The sequence below is a fragment of the Hemiscyllium ocellatum genome, chromosome 34, assembly GCF_020745735.1.
Source record: "Hemiscyllium ocellatum isolate sHemOce1 chromosome 34, sHemOce1.pat.X.cur, whole genome shotgun sequence".
Classification (NCBI taxonomy): Eukaryota; Metazoa; Chordata; class Chondrichthyes; order Orectolobiformes; family Hemiscylliidae; genus Hemiscyllium; species Hemiscyllium ocellatum.
The window spans coordinates 30,194,476-30,221,483 of record NC_083434.1 but is presented as its reverse complement, the minus strand read 5'-3'; the positions used below and the strand labels follow the sequence as shown (position 1 = coordinate 30,221,483).

The 27,008-nt window shown below is 38.4% G+C and overlaps 1 protein-coding gene across 2 annotated transcripts; it reads right to left on the bottom strand.

Moving 5' to 3' along the window:
* Positions 1-1,156: 1,156 nt before the first annotated feature.
* Positions 1,157-12,845, bottom strand: LOC132832328 (interferon regulatory factor 4-like). 2 transcript variants are annotated; one of them, XM_060850250.1, is made up of 9 exons: positions 12,793-12,845; positions 12,160-12,362; positions 9,928-10,114; positions 9,629-9,714; positions 9,388-9,523; positions 7,968-8,075; positions 5,317-5,679; positions 4,772-4,887; positions 1,157-1,616 (listed from the first exon to the last, which is right to left on the bottom strand). In XM_060850250.1, exons 2-9 carry the CDS (start codon positions 12,358-12,360, stop codon positions 1,476-1,478), a joined length of 1,338 nt encoding a protein of 445 aa, XP_060706233.1. In that variant the 5' UTR covers positions 12,361-12,362; positions 12,793-12,845; the 3' UTR covers positions 1,157-1,475. The 2 variants fall into 2 exon arrangements, with proteins under 2 accessions (XP_060706233.1, XP_060706234.1); XM_060850251.1 differs by having other exon boundaries at positions 9,629-9,711.
* Positions 12,846-27,008: the final 14,163 nt, after the last annotated feature.

Sequence of the window (27,008 nt, the reverse complement as noted above, 5' to 3'; positions counted from 1 at the left end):
TTGGCTTTAGTTTTTTGTCTCTTGATCCAATCTTTCTCTCATTCCTTTATGTACCTGAATTTACATCCTTTGATGTATACTTTCTTCTTAGTACTTGCGCTGTGAACTTCACACATCTTACAGTCACAGAAATATCTTGTTCACTCAAAATGCCCTTGCTGCAAATGTTGTCAGTGCACACATTCAGCAACTTAAGCTGCAAAATAATTTAGTGCCTAAACATGCAAGTATACACCGTCGGATTAGTCTTTTCTCGTCCCTTTTTTGGCAACTTTGATTTCAGTGCTATCGGAAGCAATATTCTAAATGGTGCTCTACAAAAATAATTTTTAAAGAAAAAAAATAGTTGAAGATAAACTATTAATTCTCATTCAATGTATGAGGTGAACCTTTCTATTATAATCAAACATAATTTGCCATAAATTGAAATCAAGAGAAAGAACTCAAATCATTTTTGTTAAATGGTTGCACAATTTAAGTTAACCTAATTTCTTGCTCTTAACAGCTCAAAGAAAGTAATTGTGGCCTGTGGCTGAAGGACATCAACAAAGGCGAGTGCACTTTCAACACTATTTTGCTCATTTGCATTACATATAGCATCAAAAAAGTAATGCAATAGTTTATCATGATAGGTTCCCTTCGTGACTGAGCAGCCTACACCAGGAAGAAACTGATTCTGTACCTCATATCTGGAATTGCTCCACTGGCTTAATAACAGCTGGTAAACATGGGACTTAAAAAAAAGTCATTTGACTAACATGAAAACAGGAAGCCTCAGTACTGGTCTGATGCTAATTTTAATTACTGTCTAACCAGTTGTCATATTGTGTCACTGACTTTTGTTGTGGGTCGTTACTTATAGAATTTTGAGGATTGCTGCTTTTTGTTGGTATTTAAAGAAATGTTTCCAAAAGGTTATATTCAAACGATATTCATTTTCATGGTAATAAAGTTGACACATTCATAACAATGAAAATAACACCTATTAAATTGTCTTTTAGAAGTTAGACTTCATATTTTAATAGAACAAAACTAACTGTTTAACAGCTTAAAAAATTAACAAATGACTATTTATAAAAAAGTAAAAGACATAATCATATAGGATATTATATCCCAGAATTCACTTTTACATCTGTGATGTAAAAAAATTCCCTGAGAATGACAAATGTTAAAATAAATATATTTTAAAAATCATTGGATTACACAACAAAACGTGTTCCAAGGAGAAGTGGGCAAATTCATGTGTCTTCATTCCTGAACAGCAACATGAAATCATCAGCTATTAGGAGTCGGTTTGTCACAATGTTTCATCTCTCACAATGTAATATTGTCAGGACAGTGTTGTGGCACAGCCCTCAGCTGTAGATTCAATGACTTCTGATGTCCAGTTCGATGCAATACAATGGCACACCAGAACAAGAAGGGCTGGATTCGTCATTTGATCAGCATAATAACAATTATTTGTCTTCATAATTTTAGTCTTGGATTGAATGTCGAATGGTTCTGTGATAATCCTCTGGGCTGTTCACATGATCAGGTATTTCAAACCCTCTAAGCAAGTGTCCACTGTTCTGTTGAGTGAAGTAAAAAAGCTGCCTGGCAAACACTGGCTCGATCTAAAAAAAAAGTACATTTATATTACTTGAAAATCTGGCAAAAAAGCAATCATAGGAATGTTTTGCACGATTATGAAAGGGAAACCTCAAATGTTTCTCTTCACTTTACAGCTGCTTGGTGAAGAAATAAAGAGGTCAATATTGGGTCACAGTGATGGGTCAAGGTATTCTCATCAAGGGGAAGGTGCAACATCAGTTATTCAGACATGGGTTAGCATGTGTTACACACAGTGAAAGATAATTCTCGGCAAGCGTTATTTTAGTAAATATCAGAAGACATGCTTAATGGTACGGATTGTTCATGATCATTCACCAGTAAGTCCAAAGGAGATTTGGTTTTTAAAGTCATGTGTTTCACGACCAATTTGTATAAATGACACAGTAATCTAAAAGCTGGCATTAGAGGACAGCATAGTGAACCACCAGTATATGATATCAAATCGGGGTGTCATTCAATCAATCTGTTACGAATCTCCCAATGACCAAATATCTCCAAAAGTGATTAGGGCAGAAAAATTGAATGGATAGACTTCACCTAAGCCTCTCATATGCATTCCAATAGCTAGCTAAAAATCAAAAGAGACAAGGAGTTTAAGATAGTGTGGTGGGGGTCAAGGGTGGGTGTTTTCAATTGGAAGGGTACATGCCAGCCAAAATAAAAGAGAGGTGTAATGAGAAACAAGCAACACATGATGTTAGAAAGCTAACCTTCTTGGGTAATGTGTATTCTACACAATGAATAAAAAGCAGACATCAAAGCAAATGTACAAGACATATCTGTTCGAGACAGGCATATGTCACTTGTGGAAGACTTTCAGGGTCAGTAAAAGATTGCAGCACTTTAAACTTTTAAAATTACAAAGTGTCTCACCATCCAGTCAGAATTGCAGAGATAAATGTATTTTTGATGCAACTCTACCATTGTTTTGATTATCAATTACTATATATTATCTGAATATCACTTTAGCAAATCTGTCAGAGAGAAAATAAGCTCTACTTGTAATTGACAAACAGTGTAAAAGGTTTTTTAGAATCAATTTTATGATTTGTTTTTATTCAGTCATGGCATGTGGGCATTGTTGCCTCATCCAGCATTTATTGCTTATCCCTAATTGCCCTTGAGAAGGTGGTGGTGGGCTATCTTCTTGAACAGCTGCAGTCCATTTGGTGTAGGTACACCTACATGCTGTTAGAAAGGAAGTCCTAGGATTTTGACCCAGTGATATTGAAGTAACAGCAATATACTTCCATGTCAGGATGGTTACTTTTTTGGAGGGGAACTTGGAGGTATTCCATGTATCTGCTACCCTTGTCCTTCTAGATAGAAGTGGTCATAGGTTTGGAAGTTGCTGTCAAGGAAGCCTTGGCGAATAGCTACAGTGCATCTTGTAGATATACACACTGTTACTACTGAGGGCTAGTGATGCAGGGCTGAATGTTTGTGGATGTAGTGCTAATTAAATTAATTTGCAAATACGCTTGCCTTGGATGATGTCAAACTTGTTGAACATTGGTTCATCCAGGAAGCTGTTGGAATTCTCCTGACAGTAGCCTTGTATGTGGTAGGCAGACTTTGGGGAGTAAGTGGGTGAGTTACAAGTTGCAAAATTCCTAGCCTCTGACCTGCCACTGCATTTATATGACTAGTCCAGTTCAGTTTCTGGTCAATGGGAACCCCCAGGATGTTGTTAGTGCAGGATTTTTATGCCATTGAATATCATGGGGCAATGGTTATATTCTCTTTATGGAGATGGTCATTGCCTTGCACTTGTGTGGCACAGACATGACCTGTCACTTGTCATCGGAAACATGCCCATTGTCCAGATCTTGCTGCATTTGGGCATGGAATGGTATTCTCAGTATCTCAGGAATTGCAAATGGTGCTGTACATTATGCAGTCACCAAAGACCATTCCCACTTCTGACCTTACGATGCAAGGAAGGTCATTGAGGAAGTAGCTGAAGATGATTTTGGCCTTGGACATAATCCCAAGGAACTCCTGCAGAGATGTCCTGTAACTGAGATGATTAACCTTCAATTGCCACTAAGAGTGAAGAGGAGATTTTTGCTTCTCAAGTCTCTTATCGCAAGAGATACATGCAACCATTAACAACTTCTCAAAGTAAATCTTTAAAAAATATTTTAATTTGCATGTTATGCTAATAATGAAATAATTTCTGTTTTAATCATGTTATGCACAGTTATGCAACAGTTATTTTCAGAGGCTAAATGCCTTACGCAGATCAAAACACCCATGTTCATATTGTGAACTTCCACTCATTAATTGCCTAAATACACTTTTCCTACTAATTTCATCCAAATGAATATGTACTATGACCAAACGGCATTGTCCATTCTTCCCACTGTGTAATCATTACCTGCCCTCATATTGGTTTTAGAGTGATGTTAAATCATGCTAATTTTATAACTATGCTTGAAATAATCTGTCTATGAGTAATATAAATGAGTTAGGTCATCTATTGAAATAATATAGAACATGGCACCAAATTGAAGGCATGTAGATTCATCAACGTTCAAATTTCAAATACCTCCTACATGGGTAAGTTGACAGGTCTGTACTGCCAGCAAGAAAGCCTCATCAGCAAGTGGCACAAATTGGAAATCTGGCTGTACATTACACATGATCTTCCAAGCATTAATGATTGGTCTGTCTACAACTTTCTGATTTGCATTGCCATTAGTTAAGGGTCCCCACCATCAGCAGAGACTTCTGCTATTTTCATTTAAAACTTTGACAAATGTTAGATCTGCAGTTCATTTGGTTATTAACAAAGCTCCAAATCAATGAATAATCTGTCACTGATTACATTTTCTTTATTGTGATTATTTGCAACTTCTTTTTGGAGTCAATGAAATGACTGCATAAAGAGGAACTATCCACCAGTTCAACAAACGTGAAAGAAAAAGAGATACAAAAAATACCGATTGGGATGATTGTAACTTTTCAGGAGTGAGAGAGGGATTGAGTTATTTGGCATTTCCTCATATTGAGAATAGATCATACACTTAAAATGACTAATTGCTGGTAATCTGCATATCACCTCATTAATTCTTAGCATTAAATGCTTAAGTGCAAGTTTTTACCTCAATTACAGATTGTTGCTTTCATATTTTCATAGTTATTGGGAACTTACATGTGCTGTGATAAGTTTTCTTGATCTCTGTGGATCTGGAAATTCCTCACCAAAACAGAGCACAACTTGGAACCTGGGCATAAGTGATCGACCATGGTGTGCATAGCTTTGTAGTTCTGATGAAAGAAAATAATGCTTATTCTTACAGTTCATTAGTCTTAAATATATATACATGGAACTGTCTGTTCAACAGTCATCAAAATCTAACTACTTGTCTTCAATTTAGTACAATAAAGGATAATCAGAAGTTATCTATTCATCCCAAAGTAATCTTCATTTTAAAAAAAATATTTCAATATTTTAAATTAAATGTTACCACCATTTTCAACTTTAATTTTAAAATGGTGAATATTAAGTAACCATTTACAATTTGACTCCCATTAACAAAACATCTCCTTTCTCAACACTTATAAAAGTGTTGAAACATTGAAATGACATTAACACCTAAACAAACTTGCAAAGGTTATACATTGACTTTGTGTTTTGCAGTTTTTCCATGGAAGTAATTTTATGTAATAACTTACAAAATACATATCCTCTGTTACCTGCTAAAAACTGTTGTGTGTCAAAAAGTTTTGTGACTTGGTCTCTCTCCAGCTTGTTAGGCCTGTCGCTGTATGGTGCTAAAGGTCCTTCCCAGTAGATTCTGCTCTGGCACAAACGTTTGGCATAGAGACCATCAGGTGTCATCCACAGCAGGACTCCCTTCTCCAAGTGACTGAGTAGTTTTTCAATACCCTTGCGTTGTGAATTGCTGTCTGGATAAGGGAACAGCACCTGATCTATGTTGCTAGCTGCAAATAGCTTATCATCTTGGCCATGGGCTATTCTACAACCTTCAGGGCTTGTTGTTGTCACTTCTCTCACCAGGGTTTCTCGATAATACAAAAAAATGTGTAGTCGACAGTCTGCAAAAGCAAATCAAATTGATGTGTTCAGTATAATCAGCAAGCCGAAAGTCATTGACATAATTCTCAGCAAATAAAAAATAATTGCAAGGTGTTTGGACATGTTCCTTTGTAAGGTCCAAGTCTTTTGTCCACACAGATTGACTGAATCAATCAGTTCATATTCAAACATGCAGCTTCATTAGCAGCAAGCAATGGCAAATAGCTTTCAGAGCTCGAAAGGCGGAACCCACATTCTGAAATTCAGAAGATCCTGGTGACTTCTAAAAGCGGCATAGCCAATTTTGGACATAAGCAGGAGTAAGAATAGCTTTATAATTGAGAGTCAAAAGCAAGACTCCCAAGTCCATTTTCAAAAATCCAAAGTTACATTTGGCAAATTGTGACATCATTTTTGTCTTCCACCTGTCACCTCTTCTTTTTTTTTCTTTTAGCTTTTCTTTCTTCACTGTGAATAATTTTCCCTCCTTTAATTTTGTTTTAAAAAATGGATTGTTTATTCTCAACACATGGTTCTCTTATCAAGTCAATCTTTTCATTTTCTGGCTGCTTGTATTTTGATTCAATTTTCGTTTTCAATTTTTTATCTTCTTGTCTTTTGTTCATCAATGAAATCATCCTTCCCTTCTTCTTCATCTTCTATGTTATTTTTGATTCTTCAGGCCAATCTTGTGGCCATGGTTGGGGGAAGGATGGGATAGTCAAGGGATTGGAGATGGCCGGAAGGAAGTCTTAGAAATACCAGGCAGGATCAGAGGTCACACTTGTCCAATTTAGAAAGCTTTCGTCCCTTTTTCTGCACCCAACTGAAGAGTCTGCCATCAACTGTATGGTTGGACGCATGGCTAGATTTAACAGTGGACACAAGGACAGTAGCTTTATTGTCAGATTTTTGACTGTGCTGATCCACATTTAAAAATTGCTAATGGGCAAAATGAAATGCAAATAATCATGGGTGGAACAACGAGAGGGGATCACAGTGCCAATGTAGCAAGTAAAGAAAACTAGATAGTTGGCCAGAAAAAGATGACAATTGCATTTTCAAGGCACTCAGTTACTGTATTTGTTTACAAGCAACTTAGTTATGCAGCGGAAGCTTAATTGTACACATTGTAAGCACTTTAAATATGCCTGTTGATGAAAACGCGCTCTCTCATTTCTTATACATCAACAGCTAAATTCCACTTCCATAAAATTAAAGTTGCTAAATGTTGGGATATTTTTTAATTGCTTGAACTATCAAACTTAATTCATAACAATAGGCCTTGTGTTAGAAAGAAAGAAGAAAACCCCACCAGACTACTGCTCCCAAAAATACCTTTTACGTTTTATAACAACAACTCAAAACTGGAGATCATTTAAATTGACATATTCATTAGAATTATCTTATTACTTGCTATTCCAGAAATACTGTTCTCTGGCTCCTCAAGCCATTCTACATTGTTGCAATATGAGGCACTTAGCAAGTTTTTAATATAAGCCTGTAGGATTCAATTCATTAAACTGAGTTTTTATTTGTGGTTTATTTTGCAGTTTGCAAAACCTGGGTAAGTTAAAATATGTAAGGTAATTTAACTATTCAAAGCAAAGCTGACTGTTTATTGTAGCTTTCTCAATTGTATTCATAATAAACAAGATGATAATAAAGGTTTTAAGTTTGATTAGCTATCAAAGGTTTGATTAAGCTTTTAGGCAACAATTTAAAATGATGAAGCCCTCTTCATGTAGTGGAACATCCTAAGGTATATCACAGGGAGCCTAATTAAACAAAATTTGAAACTGAGCCACATAAGGGAATAGTAAGGCAGATGATCAAAATGTTGGACAAATCAATAGCTTGAAACGAGCATCATGGGAACAGAGGAGTTAGAGTTCCGGAGTGGTTGAGAGAGGGAATTCCTTAGGTAGCTGAAGGCATGTGAGGCAATGGTGGAACAATTGAAATGAGGATTGTGGAAGAGGCCAGACTTGGTGAAGGACTGTGATCTCGGAGCAGGTGTCAGAGATTCTGAGAGGTGAGGTGATGATGGAGGGATTTGAAAACAAGGGCATGAGTTCTGCAGCAGAGATATTGGTAAAACTGAAGTCAAATTAGTTCAGGTTGCATAGAGGTAAAGGTCAAAATTGGATTGGGGTGTGAATATGAGCATCAGAAGTTTTGGAGGAACTCAAGTTTACGTCGGGTGAAGATAGGAGGCAATAATTATAACATTGAATAGTCAAGTCTAGAGGTAACAAAGCTTGGATTAAGTACTGCTATTATGTAAATGCCACATGTGTTGACTTACCTGAAAGGGCCAGTGCTTCAGCAGATCTCATAGTAGGTTCTATTGAAATACCAGGTGCTTGCGATTCAGTAGGTGCACAAGCATAAAATGATCCAGTCACTTGATAACCTGCAAACCATGAGAAAAAAACATTGATTTAAATGCAGTTTCTAACAATTAAAATAACATTGCACAATCCATTTAAATATTGTAAATTTAAAAGTAAGTGCAGCAATTATAGAAATTAATGTGCTTCTCAATTTTGTTGAACATATTTGCTATTTGTGGAGATTGCAGAGGAGAAAGATTTAAAAGGGACCTAAGGGGCAACTTTTTCACACTGGGGGTGGTGCATGTATGGAGTGAGCTGCCAGAGGAAGTGAAAGAGGCTGGCACAATTACAATTACAACATTTAAAAGGCATCTGGATGGGTGCATAAATAGGAAGGTTTTAGAGACTTTTGGGCTAAGTGCTGCCAAACGGGACTAGATTAATTTAGGATATCTAGTCGGCATGGATGAGTTGAACTGAAGAGTTTGTTTGCATGCTGCACAGCTCTATGAATTAATTGCAATAGACTTGCATAATTAACTTTGAAGAGCTGACTAATCTCTTCTGTTAACATTCCAATGAGTCAGCAGCAATATGTTCTATATTAGGATTAAGCCCAAATTTTACTATATTAGGGAAAATACTTCATCCCAATATACACGGTTTAATTAGGTTCTGTATGATCACACAGTCCCAAAGCATTTTAGAGTCTTTCAAGTACAGGCACTGTTGCAAACTAGACAACATAGCAACATGCTTACCATACCTAGCTCCCATAAACAACCACATGATAATGACCAGATTATCTACTTTTTTTGGTACCAATTGAAAGATCAGTTTTGGCCAGAATACTGGCGATAGCACTCTGCCTTCTCTTCAAAACAATGCTCTGAGTTTTCTTTTCAAGAGGACTGATGGCAACACAGTTTAGTATAATCAATCAAAAGCCAACATATTTGATGCTGTAGCACTAAAGTGCTGGTTTTCTATTCTCTGGTTCTGAGCTACAATCTGAAAGTTTCAAAGTTAGAGCCAAGAGTGCTACCAACTAAGCCACTGCTGACAAATAACTTAATTTGGCAATGACTGGACCAAAGACTAACTTGTTAAAGCCAGTTAAAAGATCCCAGTAATGCTGTGACTTGGCTCCCTTGTCTTTTGATCCACCTTGCATATATGAAAGTAAAACTGAGAGTGGCTGGATGAATTCATTGTACGGATAATCTTGGTACAGTTATTCAAAAGCTGCATCTTACAACAAGTTACAGCAGGATGAGGAGAGAATTGGTCTTACAAGTAAGGAGGCACATGTTTTTGCACACTGATTGCACAATTATTTTAATCTATCAGTTAGCTTCCATTACACAAGCTATTACAAACTATTCTTACCATTATCACAACCAGGGCCTTGCCAATGGTGGTTTCGTGGAGGAAATGGCACAGTTGGGCACTGATAGGAGAGTTCTGGATGAGGCTGTTCAAAATCTCTCCAGCCACGTTCATGTTGTACAATATAGTTGGGTATCTAATAACCATAAGAAAATCATTAATTGCTTCACACTTTTTTAGCTCAAAGAAGTAGAGTGTTAATTGCTACCTGGAATGCTTTAAATTCAGGGCTCTCACTTACCTGGGGTGGCATCGATGGATATGTAGGATATGAATGGTGGTTAATTGATATTTGTGGACCTTCCATACTCATTTGCTTTGATCCTGCTTGAATAAAAAAAATCTTAAAATGAATAACATGGTAGGAATTTGAAACAACTTAGAAAGGAAATTGCTGCAATTTCCCATAATCTTAATTTATTCAGGGACTGGTAGGAAGATGTTTTGATTTATATTTGTTCAATAAGTTTATCTTATCCAAACTACATTCCCAAATTTTAAAAATTTTAATTGAAAGAGCAGGTTAATGGGGACAAATACCTTTTTTTGCTCCTTCTGGAATAATTTTGTACACTTTGTATGGATCTGAGATGTCGAGTTGACTGCGGTCAACCAATTCCTCAAAATCATTGCTCTTGTTTAAGGCACATCTCAGTCTGGTCTTCCAAGTTGGGGGGTCTGGCTTGTCAATTCCCTCACGAAATTTGCCTTTGAAAAGTGCCCAAGCCTTGGGAGAAATGATTTGGTCAGAATGAGTTTAGCAAATCACTACATTTGACTCAATTTCATAAACAATGTATAAAGACACTATGATAAATTATTAACTGAGATGTACACAAGGCAGATAATGGATGTGCTGGATGTAGAAACTTTACTCTCAAAAAATGCAAAATGTTAAATACTTCGGCATACTGAAAACTACTGAGTATGAATAAATTAGATACTTTTGTAGCCATACAATGTTCATTTTAACCAGAAAGTATTTTCTCCGCAGACTGTTACCTTCCATAATTCGTTCAAAAGCATTTTATATATATATTATATATATATATAATATATATATATATATGCTCAATTTTTAAGGAATGTGCTGTGTATCTCAAATTAAATGATTAGTTACCCATCTTTAAATTAACTATGATTAGTTGTTTGTTAGTAGAGAAATTGGGTTTTGCTGAAAATAAGTAAACATTTCATCTTGCACTCAATAGTATAATTTGCAAGAATATAATTTAAAGGTACTTCTATAATTATTCTATATGAGATAAAAGTGCTGATTGGTTCATAAGTGGATTCTAATTGGTAGCAGCATTTCCTTGGGGAATGCACTAGCTAATGATGAGTGACAGTTAACTGACATGGTATAATTAATATAAAGAAGGTGTTAACATGTATATTTGTTACCTTTGTGCATACACATTTTTTTCCTTTGGTGGATAGTGGGGTAATTAGCAGACTAATTATAAATCTCTTGAATTACATCACAAACAATCTTTCCTTGGTTATCTAGTTTTTGAGTGGAAGTTAACCCAGAGTTTACATCCCAGAGCCAGGGCACGATCTACAGAACTATAGAGTTACATCATGAATGCAAAACTGGTGAGTCAAGCTATAAACACAGAAATGTGTAGTGTATCTTTTGGGGCATTGTCACTTCGGGAAATTACATGTCCTAACTTTCTATAACCTGACATGGACTGTACATTAACTTCATTCAAATTGGTACAAAACAAGCAAAAACAGGTCTTGAGACTCATTTACTGTAAGCATGTCTTCATTAATAATGATTGGATACATAATTTAGAAATAAATAATGCATTTTGCACAAATCATACTAATCAAATAGCCTTACATGTTGAAATGATAATTATCCACTGGAAGCTGGGAAAGCCCCAGGTATGTTTTAATTAGAAACGAGCTTTCTCCTGTCACCCTGTTTGCAAGAAACTATAATGATCTGTGGGAATAAGTCATTATAATATCTCGTATTTGGTATGTGTAGTGAGTCACTACAATGACAACTTTTGTACAAAATCATCGGGCAGTGTCTTCAGAAATACCCAAACGCATTCTTGGCAATGGTGCAGTTTCCCTGAAACAAAAGTTTTGCCGGTGTTGTTGTCCAAATCTACGATGTGAATTTAGACCACAATTATTCATGCACGCCTACTTGAAATCTCGTTGTAGCTTTCTGAAAGTATGTACAGTGCTGTGCAAGTCACTGTGTAATAGAAAGCAACCCGGCTTTACAGCTTTATACTTGGTCGAACCGCGGCTGAGAACGGGGCCACCTTCTCCCACATGTGCCTATCTCCGCCACCATCGCCTAACACTGTGGGCTTGCCCTGACGGGTTACACGGTAATGCCTCATTTGTCCGAATACCTCATTTATCCGAAATACAACTAAGTGGCTGGAGGTGGCTCTCCCACGACACTGCTTTGATGACATGAGCAAGATCACATGGGGTCACAAGACAGCATGAAGAGCCCTTATAGAAGCAGGGAGAGCGGCAGTAAACAGAGAGTACAGAAACCTGGGGTGAGGGGAATTGCTATACAGTGGACAGGGTTAATTACATTAGAACCCGCTGATTTAAGCAGCAGATCAGTAATCACGCACAAAATTACATTGAAGAAAAAAGCGGAAAAAAGGCATTGTGTGCATTTATTTTTACAAAAAGAGGAAACTAACACCTTCCCCCCATGAGAGAGAGAGAAAAATCAGAAGTAGAGAAAGCGAAGAGATGGGGTGGCAGAAAGTGCCGTGTTACCTTGAAAAGTGCCGCATCCTCCTCTCGGTTGTAATCCTGTTTCCCGGCGTGTTTCCAAGGAATGCGGAAAATCGTCTTGTCTTCATTCTCCCAGACCAGCCCGGGATATTTCCCACTGTCAATCTGATCAATCAACCACTGGCGAAGTTTGCCGTTTCCGGAAGTTACTGGAGCCATGTTGCAGTCTGAATCCATATTCATGTCTAGATAACGTGTGTCATAGAAAGAGAGAGAGAGAGACTCATGACAAAGAGGACACATGCAACCTATATGGTCAAGTCTTAATAACATCCTATTCATACAAGGACATTCATTGCAGGAAAAGTTGTACAATAGTTGCAGAGCATTTTTTTAAAGATCACATGGGACACCCTTTACTCGCCAGCACTTCCACCTGAATATAGAATAATTTATATCCAAAGAAAGTGCGCCCACAAAATCAGGCTTCGCTCTCTCGCCCGCAGCCAGGCCATTTTAAGAGGATCAAAAACAAGCCTTAAATTGTTGCGGGGTAGCTGGCAGTCACCCCATCAGTCTTTGATCCTAAAACAAAACTCAATTGTATCTTGCAAAACAGGACTCCCAGCGGAGATACCAGTTAGCCGGAGGTGTCCTGGCGTAGATCTCTCTTACCTGGGGGCTTGCACTGTTTAAAGTTTGATTGACTGGTTACGATGAAAGCAGATCTACTCGGCACAAGCACTGAAAAGGAACTTTCTCTTATATACAATAAAGTGCTGGGAGGCGGGACTGCTGCTAATCAATCACAGGCTGTTTTTACAGAAGTGTCACAGACAGAGGAAAGAAAAATCCCCAGCGGCGCACAACATTGCTCCATTTCAGAGTACGAAACGTTAACGTATTTGTTTGTCAGAAGAACTTGACAGATCTGCTTTTTTTTGTGTGTGTCTGTCTGTTTTTTTTACCTGAGCAGTGGAAAAACTGCACATAACATTTCTCTGGAATATAATCACACAAATTTTCAGTCAGAATTGAATGCCATTCATATGCCCCAATGTGTAATTGCCTTGGAAATAAAATAGATTATAAATTACAGGTATATCAAAGTCAATCTGAGAGTGCAGTGATTTGGTCAAGTGAAAATTTCCAAATATTCACTCAGATTATCGGTTAGTTGCCCTGTCGCTACTTAATCTCTCCAAGTGTAGTTATAAAGTGTTGTACAAATGGCCTGATTGGGTTAGTGAAAGTCACCAATGACTTTCGAATAGAGTTTGCAGCATTGAACCACTGAGCCACAGGGGTCTTGGTTCCTGAGTCAGGCTGAGACCACCATTGTCAGTTACCCCAGCGTCCCCCAGGGGCACAATTGAGGAGGGTCAGACAAAGATCTCCACTCATCTCTCGCTGTAGAAGTAAGTCTCCACAGCATCACCCAGATAGGCTGTCAGGGTAACATGTAGGGATAATAAATAAAGCAAAGAACTGCGGATGCTGGAAATCTGAAACAAAAAAAAGTTTGAACTAGTCGTTGCAGAAGAAACTCAATAGGTCTGGCAGTATCTGTGGAGAGAAAGCAGAGTCAACGCTTCGGGTCCAAGGAAGTTTCTTCAGGCTGGCCTGAAGAAGGGCCACTGGATCCAAAACATTTTCTCACTAGAGATGCAGCTAGACACAGGGATTATTGTCATTGGGTGGAACTTGGGATAATAACCCCTAGACAGAAGGAGAATGTCTCAGGAAATAATTGTGATAAATGTTGGGGGGTGGAGAAGCTGCTGTTTTAACAAGTGCTTGAAGGTGTTCATGACCAAGTGGTGCCCGTTTGGATAGTTCCAGGACTATATGGAATATATGGCTATATTGAACTTACACTTTGGAAATGCATCTGCAAGTATATGCAAGCACTTATCTAGATTAGAATTGTATTAAGAACCAATTCAGCACCGCCACCTCCTGGGCATTTCTCCAAGGGGCCCTGCCTGAATCGGTCATCCACCTTTTGCAAAATGTATGCCACCCGCGTTCCATTAACCGCAACCCTCTCTCCTCCCCATCCAACCTCACTCCCCAAAATCTCACTCCCCCAGCGACGGTAATAGACCAAACTGTATTTGCATCGCAAGCCAACTCTCCCTCTCTGTGGAAGCGTTCGCTTCTGTCAAGACGTGGGCCAATTGCAGAAAATAACTTGACATATTTGTTTCCCAGTTGTCTACATGGAAGAATTTGCCTGCGGTTAGAAATTCTAAACACTGGACTGTTGTTATCTTTCTGGTGTTTTTTATTTGATCACATCAGTTTATCTGAACTCTAACCAGTTGCCAGTTTCAATTCTAAGAAGTGCTTTTGTTGTTTTTCATTCGTCACATTTTATCACTCCCTTCGAAGAGGGAGAAGTCATTTCCTTGTGGAAACGTATGAGGCGGGAGGGGAGGAGACAGAGAAAAACACAACAAATCCAGAATTTCCGCGTTGTCTCCTAATGTCCCATCGTGCGTCCTCTCTTCCGCAACAATTATCTGGATGTCTCAGTTATAGGATCAACTTCAGGTTCATCAGAGGGTGACCTGAATGACAGTGCAACTGGTTTGGAATATTCCCCATCCCCCAAATTCGCATATTTTTTTTCAGTTAGGTCTGGACTTTGGGAAAGAGCTATAGTTGGCATTACTTGGAGAATTGACTGAATTTATTTCAGATTAGGCACTGCACTTCAGATTTTAATGAATGAGAGAAGGAGGTGGATTTGTACGTAACACCCATTCTTCAAATGCATGAAAAAGGGCCCGATATAGATACTGTAAGGGAATCGAATGCTTAAATAAACATTTGATGTGCAATATATGAAAATAACTGCAATAAGTAAAGCTGCATTTACATAACTCACTAACCAAACCAAGCGAGTTTGCAGGCAGATTAAAAATATGAGCCAATTTATAATCATCATTATTCTAGATATTTTTAATCAACCTGTTCAAAGATGCTATGACACACCTCTGGGGCAGGTACCCAGGTCTTCTGTTCCAAAGGTGTTCCGCGTGACCATTGTGCCACAATAGCTCTCGTTGTTATTCTTATTAAAAAATTCTAATTAATCTATTCAGGAGTTGTTATCGCACACCTCTAGAGCAGGTGGGTCTTTAACCCGGCTCTCCCAGTCGAGAGTTGGGTATACTACCACTGCACTGCAAGATCTCTGTCAGTTCGCTTCTATTGGAATTCTGATAAGTGTTGGCAGGTAGAGATGGTCCTTAATTCTATGAGCATTTAAAGTTGCAGTTGATGCAGGATTTGCACCATTACGGCGGCTGGACTTAATGGGTTGTCTTTTATTCGACCCCACTCCCTCTGCCATCACCAGCAAACATACACACAGCAAATTCCACTATTTCGCATTCGCTAAACTCTTGAAATGACCAGGTTACATAATAAAAGTGCTCGTTATCAAGAGTGGTTCGAGTGGGAGTTTCTGAAAATGCACTCACTTTTTTTTTAACTGTTCCACTATGTGGAACTAATTGGAAACAAAGAATTCAGAGATAAGATGATGAGAAGATAGTGAACTAGAAACTGCAAAATAACGTGGGCTCATTCGGAAGCTTCAATGGTCATTTTCTATTAGAAATAAATCACTGTACAAGACAGCTCGTTTTGATATCTTTATACACTCTCTTTGTTTCCAGTGTACAGGCTTTGAGAAAAAGGGCAATTTTCATAGCACATCAAGCCCAGTGGGACACGGCTGGCTGTCAGTTTTAAAACAATTTCACCATGATTTAAAACTACATCGCAATGACAGCGCGAATAGAGGAATTTTGTGCTTTATCAGTTTGTTCCTGAAAAGAAGGTCAAGTCAGATACTAAAAAATAATCAATAAGACACCTCCGTTTTATTTTCCATTGTTACTAAGAATAAGACTTAACATTTGAGCGCCCACCTTTACGGTGCTCATTCCCGAAGTGACATCACAAAAAAGTACAGAGAAAAACAGGAAAACATATAAACAGTGCAAATAAACGCACCTGGCATTGTTTTGTCAAAATAACACCGATGGCCTATTTTAAGCGGCAAAATCTTTTTTTCCAGTCTGGGGTTTGTGTTGTTATTGTTTCACTCCACGCGCATCACAAACTGCCAATGTTACTACTAGCTTTAGACCAACCCGAGGGTGGGATTGTTGAATAATATTGCCATGGTTCATTTCTCAAGCTAACAAACTCGTGGTCACTTTCAACTACATTGTGGAGTTGCCTACAATGATCATTACGTTCACGCATATGTCTGTCAGTGTACGTGCGTGTTCGTGTTGCAAATATATTACTTCTGCATTTGCACGTGCAACTCTTGACAAAATAAAATCATTTGGATAAGGGACCAAAGCTTCAAACCGACGTGGTTCCCCAAAGAGATTACTTCCCTTGTGGTCTTCCATCTTTCACAGCATATTTATCCTCAGACATTAATTAATTCAAACGCTTATCAAAAACATCAATCAAAATAGAAGCGTTTTAAGCTTAAGTGTAACAGTTTCTTTAATCGGTTGATTTGCTAAGTGTCTTGTTACTGTTGCAACAGAAAGGAAGGTAAATGCATTCCACTTACCACAGGCAGCAGTATTGTGTTACACGTTGTTGATATGGCCAGAAAGCAGCAAAAAACGGTGTGCTGGCAATGGAATCGCTTATAATGGCGATCGAGATATAAGTACCAATCAAGTCAGGAATAAATAAGAACTTCACTAATATGTTCTGGAACAGGCTTGCACTCACATTAGAAATTCTTCTGCTGGTGGTTGTGACAGCATTTCCTGGCTGTCTTAAACATGCATTTTTAAAAGGTTATATATGTCCCAGCTTAATGGGTATTTCTTAAAACATTGCTCATCGCCCTTTGAGTTTACGGTCAGGTTAATTAGTCACAGTTCTCATAAAATGTCAGCTTATCTCTGCCTCTTCGAATTTAAACTGCAGTAACCCTACTCAGAAATCCAATTTACTTAGGAAACCAACAACTTTTGCACACTTGTACTCAGAAGTCCACTTGATCACACATGGAAGCACCCATGCATGTATTCGAATATGGACAGTCAGATCAATGTACTAGCGAAACTGACTGGTACATGCAAAAGAAACTAATAGAGGCATTTCTTCAAATTTATATACTTGTTTTAAGAAAAGGAAACAGTAAAGTGCCAGAGAAGTGGAGAACAGCTTATATTATATTTAATAAAGGGTGTACAACCAAGTAATAGAACTCGAGATTGGTCAGTTTAACCTAGAAACCGAAACTATTATACCATGTCAACATGGATTTCACAATTGAAGGTTATGCTTGGATTTTTTGAAAACGGATAACAGGGAGAGTAAACTTTCATATAGTAGATGCAATATGAAGAGATTTTTAAAAAGGTCATTGATCGGGGGTGCTACATGGTGGATTAGTGAATCAGTGGAATCAGAGGACAAGTAGCACATTGGAGAGCAACCTGGCTGAGAAAGGCAGAGCGAGCGGGATGAAGTTAAATGTACTGACTCAGACGTGCCGAAGGTGAGATGCGAAGGCTACAACGAAACGGTGCTGGGAGCCCTACTGCTCACCTCTTACAGAAAGTAGCCTTGCTCGGAAACTGGCATTTAACGCAAAGTTTGAAGATATCGCCAAATTAAAGATATAGTCAATAGCCAGGAAATATGTAGCAAAATAAGATATTAACAACCCATACAGAATACGTGTACACATACAGAATAGAGAAATGTGTAAATTATAAATGAGATTTGACATTACTAAGTACGAAGTGATGCATCTTGATAGGAAGAATAATGGATTATAAATTATTTGGAATAGTAGATTCTAATTAGAGATAATGGGGGGAGGGTCATTATTCACAAATCAGTAAATTAGTGCTGATAGAATGCCAATGGGACAATAAAAAACTCAAAAAGGGACACGCGTCCAGAGGACTGCAAATTGAAAAACAGATAAATGACCTTAACATAAAATATAACTTTGGTTCAGTTGAACTTAGATTGGAATGCACACTTTTGGCTTACAAAGGTTGGAGACAAACGGGGTAAGGTGCAGACATGATGTGCAAGGATAATGGCAGGACTGAAAAGTTATGACTGTCAAGATAAACTGACAGTGTGAAAGTCCCTTCTTTGTGAGAGAAGGCTGAGGGCTGACCTAATAAACTTCATTAAAGCTATGAAGGGGTTTGACTGACTAAACGTCAGATGGTTAAGACTAGGGACCATAAGCCATAACGCAACAGTGAATGTCTTCAGTCAGACAAGTTAACTGTGAAAATTGCTAACATACTGAGTCACTGAGTGGAATAATATAGAGATGGCTGTATGAAGACGCCAGTTAAATGTGTCAGAGAAAAGATAAAATAATGCAAGTAGGGTTGAATAGAGTAAAACATGATTTTTTTTTCAATGCATAAACGCTGGCTCGAATCAGCTGGACAAATGATTTGTTCGTGTGATTTAAAGTTTATGCAATGCGTGTACTAAGGCCACTATTATATGACACGTATTTTTCACAAGAATCCTTTAACGGGCAAATGAACATAACGGGGAATCCACAGAGTGTAAATGTATATATTCAGAATTCAATCTGTATCCTGCCCAAGCATCCCATATAACCACATCATCATTATCCAATAAAGTCACACCTGTATGAAGTCTTTTTTTTAGTGTTTTAGATATGTTTAAACGGAATCCAGCGTTTCCTTTTCTCTGTAATCCTCGTCCCATTGTTCAGTGACATACATATGTTGTTATTTTTATCTGACTTAGGGTTATATCAAGTTCGAGTAGGCTGTTCGGAGTCTTCATCACTTCAAGCCATCATTTCTGAGATACTCAGAGAGTTAAACAGGGAAGACAATAAGCCGAAGAGATGATGGTTCATGTGACGCAACCAGGAATAAAAGTCAAGCTAAACTCTCCCATATAGTCACGTCATGAAGGAAGCCCCTTGGATTGACATGATTGGGATTATCTTTCGCCATGTGAATGTAGGTGCTTAATCAGTTAAATTCACAGGTGTTTGATCCAAGTTGTGCTGATGCATGTGATGGGGCTGAGAAGACCAACGTATCTCACTGTAAACAATAACACTCACGAAAGGCCCATGAAACTTAGAGGAAAGGTTTCCGCCTCTGACTGAAGCAAGCGGCAACTGGTCGAGATGCTTGGAGAGTTGAGAGGCTTATGCACAGAGGCACACACTGGTCTGAAATTCGGCCAACTTCGTGTGGCGCTGAGGTGCAGGCACGCACTGGGAATGGCCAACTCTTCATGTGAGAAACGTACACCTGACGCCCACAGCGGGAATAACCAGCGAGAGGGAACACCCTCCACGATCCCGGGACCCAGAACATCCCGGGAAATGTAATAGCGGGCAGCAACAGTGTTAACCGCTCAATGATGTTGTGTGGAAATCCATTGTGTGACATGTCCCTTTGCATCAACAGGGAATGACAGCTAATGTCAAAAATTTCTACATTGCTAATTTTCAATTAGAATGACAATGTCATCAGCTGGGATTAACTACTTTTAAATAAAATAAGCACAGATAGTAAACTTGGAATTAGAAGGAAATCAATCAAATCTGAATGTTATGCCTATGCGAAGCATGCATTTTGCTGCCACTGCCCACTCTCAAAACCATTAACCTCAACTGTGGAAATGGTCTTTAGTAAAATATTTGATTATTAGACTTTGATATTAGAGTTAGATTGCATTTAATCACAAATAGTTAGTTCTAGATTATTCTTTGAATTCCCCGCCCCCCCCCCCCCCAACCCCCATCCCCGGCATTTGATAAGACAATTGTCAGAATTTTTACATATGATCACAAATACAATTATAACAATCATCCAGATTGTAATTGCAAACAAAACATAATAAAATCCAGCATTTTCAAAGTTTATTTCATCCCATCATTCATTTCATTGGGTACAACTGAAGTTGTTTTTACAAAACTGAAGCTGTGCTCAAAACAAAATTGAAATGAAGATAATTTAGCATTTGATCTTTCACTCATTGTAATGCATCAAATATATAACACCTAAGACAAAGTCAGTAGCCACATAATATGTATTTTCCCTACAAATATTGTTGCCAGAATATAATCTGATTCACATCTGGCAAATATAGAAAGCCCACATTGATGAGTCAGCACTGGTCCGGGCATCAAAATTCCTCCTGCAATTTATGTGACATACATAAATTTAACATCTTGGTGAATATCTTAAGCACTGTTGATTACATCACATTATATTGTGAAATTGTTGAGCTTGCAGTTTTATTACGATGTAGCATGCCAGTTCAACAACTATCCAAATGTTTAAGAGATGACAAACCCTTTAGGTATCCTCACACCTGTGGTGCAATCTTATCATGCACTTAGGGAGCTTGGATCACTGAGGCAACATTCACATTTTTACATGCTTGTTGCTATCCTGACTTACAGATACTGCCCAATGCTCCACATCATTTCCATCACATGGCCAGCAGGGAATCTCTCTTGCTCTTTCTGTCTGGCACTGAAATATAGGACTTTGGATCAGGATTAGGCAACTCATCTCTTGACAGCCGCACCACCATTCCATAAGATATCTCTCCTGACATATCCTGTTTTCTCAACACTCAGATGGCCATTACTTCAGGGGAGGACAGCAAAAACACTACAAAGACATTCTGCTGCGCTTCTTGATGTATAGAAAGATCAACATTAATGATTAGAAAGGGCTTGGAATGAGGTAAGAAGGGAAATTGGCCAATAATATAAAGGAGGATAGTAAAAACTTTTTTAGGTATGTGAAAAGAAAAAAAAAGTTAAGACTAAAATTGGGCCCTTGAAGACAGAAAAGGGTGAATTTATTATGGGGAACAAGGAAATGGCAGGAGCGTTGATTAGGTACTTTGGATCTGTCTTCACTGGGGAAGACACAAGCAATCCCCCAGATGTAATAGTGGCTGAAGGACCGAGGGTAATGGATGAACTGAAGGGAATTTATATTAGGCAGGAAATGGTGTTGGATAGACTGTTAGGTCTAAAGGCTGATAAGTCCCCAGGACCTGATGGTCTACATCCCAGGGTAGTTAAGGAGGTGGCTCTAGAAATCATGGACAAATTTGTAATCATTTTCCGATGTTTTATAGATTCAGGATCAGTTCCTGCAGATTGGAGAGTGGCTAATGTTGTCCCACTTTTCAAGAAAGGAGGGAGAGAGAAGACAGGGAATTATAGACCAGTTAGCCTGATATCAGTGGTGGGAAAGATGCTGGAGTCAATTGTAAAAGATAAAATTGCAACTCATTTGGATAACAGTACAGGGTAGGTCAGAGTCAGCATGTACTTACGAAGAGAAAATCGTGCTTGACTGATCTTCTGGAATGTTTTGAGGATGTAACTATGAAGATGGACAAGGGAGAGTCGATAGATGTAGTATACCTGGACTTTCAGAAAGCCTTTGATAAAGTCCCACATACGAGATTAGTGAGCAAAATTAGGGCACATGATATTGGGGGCAACATAGTGACTTGGATTGAAAATTGGCTGGCTGACAGGAAGCAAAGGTAGTGACCTTTGTAGGTACCACAAGGTTCGGTGCTGGGACCATAGCTGTTTGCAGTATACATTGATGATAAAGATGAAGGAATTAAAAGTAATATTAGCAAATTTGCTGATGATGCAAAGCTGTTTGGCAGGGTGAAATGTGAGGAGGATGTTATGAGAATAGAGGGTGACTTGGACAGGCTAGGTGAGTGGATGGATGCATGGTAGATGCAGTTTAATGTGGAAAAATGTGTGGTTATCCACTTTGGTGGCAAGAACAGGAAGGCAGATTACTACCTAAATGGAATCAAGTTAGGTAACGGGGAAGTACAATGAGATTTAGGTGTTCTTGTACATCAGTCAATGAAAGCAAGCATGCAGGTACAGCAGGCAGAGAAGGAAGCTAATAGCATGCTGGTCTTCATAACAAAGGGAATTGAGTATAGGAATAAAGAGGTCCTTCTGCAGCTGTACAGGGCCCTGGTAAGACCATACCTGAAGTATTGTGTGCAGTTTTGGTCTCCAAATTTGAGGAAGGGCATTCTGGCTATTGAGGGAGTGCAGTGTAGGTTCACAAGGTCAATTCCAGGAATGGCGGGACTATCATATGTTGAAAGATTGGAGCAACTGGGCTTGCAAATACTTGAGTTTCGAAGGATGGGAGGGGATCTGATTGAGATGTATAAGATTATTAAAGGATTGGACACTCTGGAGGCAGGAAGCATGTTTCCACTGATGGGTGAGTACAGAACCAGAGGACATAGTTTAAAAGTAAGGGGTAGGCCATTTAGAACAGAGTTGAGGAGAAATCTCTTGACCCAGACAGTGGTGGATATATGGAATGCTCTGCCCCAGAGGGCAGTGGAGGCCAAATCTCTGATTACTTTCAAGAAAGAGATGGGGTAGAACTCTTAAAGATGGTGGAATCAAGAGTTTTGGGGATAAGGCAGGAACAGGATATTGATTATGGATGATCAGCCATGATCATAATGAATGGTGGTGCTGGCTTGAAGGGCCGAACGGCCTACTCCTGCACCTATTATCTATTGTCTTTTTCCTATTGTCTATTGCTGCCAATCCTTCAAAATGGCAAAACATGACCATCAAGCTACAACACGCTTTGAGTCTAAATGTCTTATACATGAAGCAGAGTAGCAGCACAGAAAGAAATCAATCCCTCATTCCATATCTCACTACCTCATGGGATATTGTGCTACATATCCCCAAATATCTGTGGATCAAGCTCCAGCCTGGGCTGGTCAAATGAGACCCACAATGGCAACCCACAAGCCTGAACTGGATTCATTCTTGAACCAAGTGACAGCCACTGCGACTATATGAATTAGATTTATATCGGCAACTTGGAAGTATGAGGCTGCTCTGCCTCATGAATAAGGCATTTAGACTCAAAGTGTGTTGTAGCTTGATGGTCATGTTGTTGCCATTTTGAAGGATTGGCAGCAAGCTCTTTCCAATCATTAATGTTGATCTTTCTATGCATCAAGAAGCACAGCAGAATGTCTTTGTAGTGTTTTTGGTGTCGTCCCCTGAAGTAATGGCTATCTGAGTGTTGAGAAAACAGGATATGTCAGGAGAGATATTTCTTGGTTATCCAGACATGATCTAATCCATTGTAGCTGTTTGTGAAGCGGTTTTGCCTGAATGCTTGCAGAACTAGCTTTAAGATTGACATTAATGTTTGTTCAGTAGTCCTCCTGTGGGTTCTGGAGGATGAGGTGGAGGCATCATTATTGTTGTACCAGTAATTTCTCTCACACTGTTATGTGCCATTGATATGCAATCAAAGTTTCACAATAGTGTGAGAATAGCAATAGTACACAAGGATTTTTGGTGACCTTTGAGGTGTCTTTACTGTCAAGCACTTGACGTTTTAGTTCATAAAAGGTTTAAGCTGGCATAGCCAATCCAATGTTGAATCTCATCCTCAAAGGTGTCTTTTGAGAGAATTGGCTAGATAGGTACTCGATATGTTCCACATATTCCAGAATCTCTCCTTCGACAAATGTGGGAAATGAAATATTTGATAAAACAAGTCTGGGTTAGTTCCAACAACACTCAAATTCAGTCCAATTCTATTGTGATAGTGTGCATTCAGGATGATTTCTTAAAACGGAATATTCTTGCACCAATTGGGTCATAGGTCTAGACTTGGTAATGTGAAATGGGATGGAATTAATAACCTCGTGATAATGAAGTTTCTAGGTAACTGTGATCATAACATCACAAAATTTCACATTCAATTTGAAGGTGAGAGGTGTGAGTCTAAGGTGAATGTTTTAAACATAAATAAAGGTAATCATAAGGATATGAAACAGAGTTAGTTAAAGTGAACTGGGAAACTAGGTTAAAAGTTAAGGCAGTAGGAGTTCTAAGGAGACATTTACTCTCAGCAAGGATTTACCTCAGTGAAAGTAAAAACTTCTTTGAGAAGTATACATTATCTGTAAGGAAGTTAAAGATAATGTCAAATTGAAAGAAACACAGGATAATTCTAGAAAGGTTAGTGGTAGTTCAGAAGATTAGATGGGTTTTAAGGAGCCATTAAAAAAAAATAAAGAGGGAAAAATTATATGTAAGAGAATTCTACAAGCATTTAAAAAGGATGTTTGGTCCTTTACGGTGTGAATCTGAGGAATTAATGATGGAAACTAAAATAATGTTAAAAGCATTGAAAAGACATTTTATTCCTATTTTCACTGCAGAAGATTTAGAGCATTTCCCAAAGATTATTGGATATCAAAAGATGAAAGAGAGAGAAAAAAAATCACCATCACCACAGAAATGGTACTGGGAAAATTATTCAACTGAGAAGTTGACAAGTCTTAAGGACTTGATTATCTGTTTCCTAAGGCTTCAGTGAGGGACTGCAGAAGTTGGTTATAATTGTCCAAAATTATTTAGCTTCTGGAAGGGTCCCAGCAGACTGGAAAATAACAAATATAACATGTTCAATCAAGAAAGGAGGGAAACAAGAAACAGGAAACTATAGGCCAATTAGCCTAACATCTGTCAGAGGGATATAACTAGAATTCATTACAAGGTAGTTACAGCGTAAACGCATGAAATCATAATGGAATCAGGCAATATCAGTATACTTTTGTCAAAGGGAAATTGTGTTTAACTAATTTAATACAGTTATTTGGGGAAACAATAAGCAAGGTGGATGAAGGGGAACGTGGAGATTAAAGGAACATTAGGAAAGCGATAATAATGTTGGACAAAGCTAGCATGGTTTTATGAAAATCATGCTTTTCAAATCTTCTGAACTTCTTTGAAGCTATAACTAGTAGAACAGATAAAGGAGAATCAGTATTTGGATTTTCAGAAGGCTTTGATAAGATCCCTCAGAAGAGGTTTTCAGGCAAATTTAAAACATATGGGATAGGAGGTAATCTATTGGCAAGGACTGAGAATTTGTTGACAGGCAAGAAACATAATGTGGGAATAAATAAATCATTTTCTGAGTGGCAGACAATGACTTGTGAGGTGCCTTGGACCCAGCTATTCATGATATATGTGAATGACCTGATGACTAAACTAACTGCCACATTTCCAAGTTGACTGACATCACAAAACTGGGCTGGGTTGTGAGTTGAGAGAAGGCTGCAAGTAGGCTTCAAGGTGATTTAGACAAGTTGAATGAGTGGGCAAACACTGGTCAGATGCAGTACAATGTGGTTAAATGTGAAATTATACACTTCGGTGTGAAAAACTGGAAGGAAGAGTACTATTTGAATGGTGATATATTGGGAAATATGGATGTACAAAGGGATCTGGGTGTCCTTGAACACCAGTCAATAAAAATTGAAAGGTACAGCCAGCGACTAGAAAGGTAAATGGTACATTGGCCATCTTTGCAAGAGGATTTGAGTTCAGAAGTAAACATGTCTTACTGCAGTCATACAGCACCTTGGTAAGACCACAACTGGTGTATTGCTTGCAATTTTAGTCTCTCTTCCTAAGAAAGGGTATACTTACCAAAGAGGGAAAGCAACTGAGGTTGACTGGCCTGATACAGGAGTTGACAAGACTGTTATATGAAAATATATTGGTTTGACTGGGCCTATATTCATTAATGTTTAGAAAGGTGAGTGGGAATCTGATTGAAACGTAAAATTCTAGCAGGATTGGACAAACTACTTTGCAGGAAGACTGTTTCTCTTGGTTGTGAAGTCTAAAACCAGGGTTAACAGTCTCAGAATACAGGGCAGACCATCTAGGACTGAGATAAAGCTCAATTTCTTCACTCAAAGGGTAGTGAAACTGTGGAATTCTTTAGCGCGGAAGCCTGTGGAGGAGAATCACTGAATATATTCAAGATTGAGATATATACATTTTTAGATTTTAAGGATAACAAGGATTAAGAGAAGAAAGCAGCAAATGTAACACTGAGATAGAGAATCAGACATGATCATATTCAATGGCAGAGCAGGTTTGAAGGGCTGAGTGAGCTGCACTGCGGCTATTTCAATGTGATGTGAATGGATTTTCAAAAGACATTTGATATGGTGCCACATCAATGGGTATGATACAAAGTAAGAGCTCATAGTTTAGATGGTAGCATATTGACATTGATAAAGGATAGGTTATCTGAAGGATGCAAAGACTAATGATAAGTGTGTCATTTTTGTGTTGACAAGGTGGAACTAATGAATTTCGATAGAGATTGATGTTAGGGCTTCTATATCAATACCTTTGATGAAGGGATCAAATGCATGATAGAAATGTTTCCTGATAATGCCAAGGTTGTTAGAAAAATACTTTGTAAAGAGAAAGTAAAGAGTTTATAAATGGATATAATAGGTTAAGTGAATGGGCAAAAGTTTGGCAGATTGAGTATAATGTGGGAAACATGAGCTTGACCATTTTGGTAAGAACAGAAGAGTAATGCAGTAAGTGAGATGATCGCAGAATTCAGTAGTGCAGAGGCATCTGTCTGTTGGTACTTGAATCACAATAAGTTGGAATGCAGAACGCTGGTGAGGCGTCTTCTGGAATATTGTATCCAGTTCTGGCCGCCCTCTTATAGGAAGGAAGTTATTAAGCTGGAGAAGGTCAGAAAACCAGGATGTTGCTGGGAATTAACAGTTTGAGTTATATGGAGAGATTGGCTAGGCTGGGCCTTTATCACTGGAGCATAGGAGTTTGAGGGGTTCGAAGCAGTTAGAGAAAGTTCACTTAATTTATTCCTGGGATAAGGATCTTACTAAGAAAGGTTGTATATTTTTGGACTTTTACACACCCCTGAAGTTTTGAAGAACGAGAGATGATCTTATTGAAACATAGTAGATCC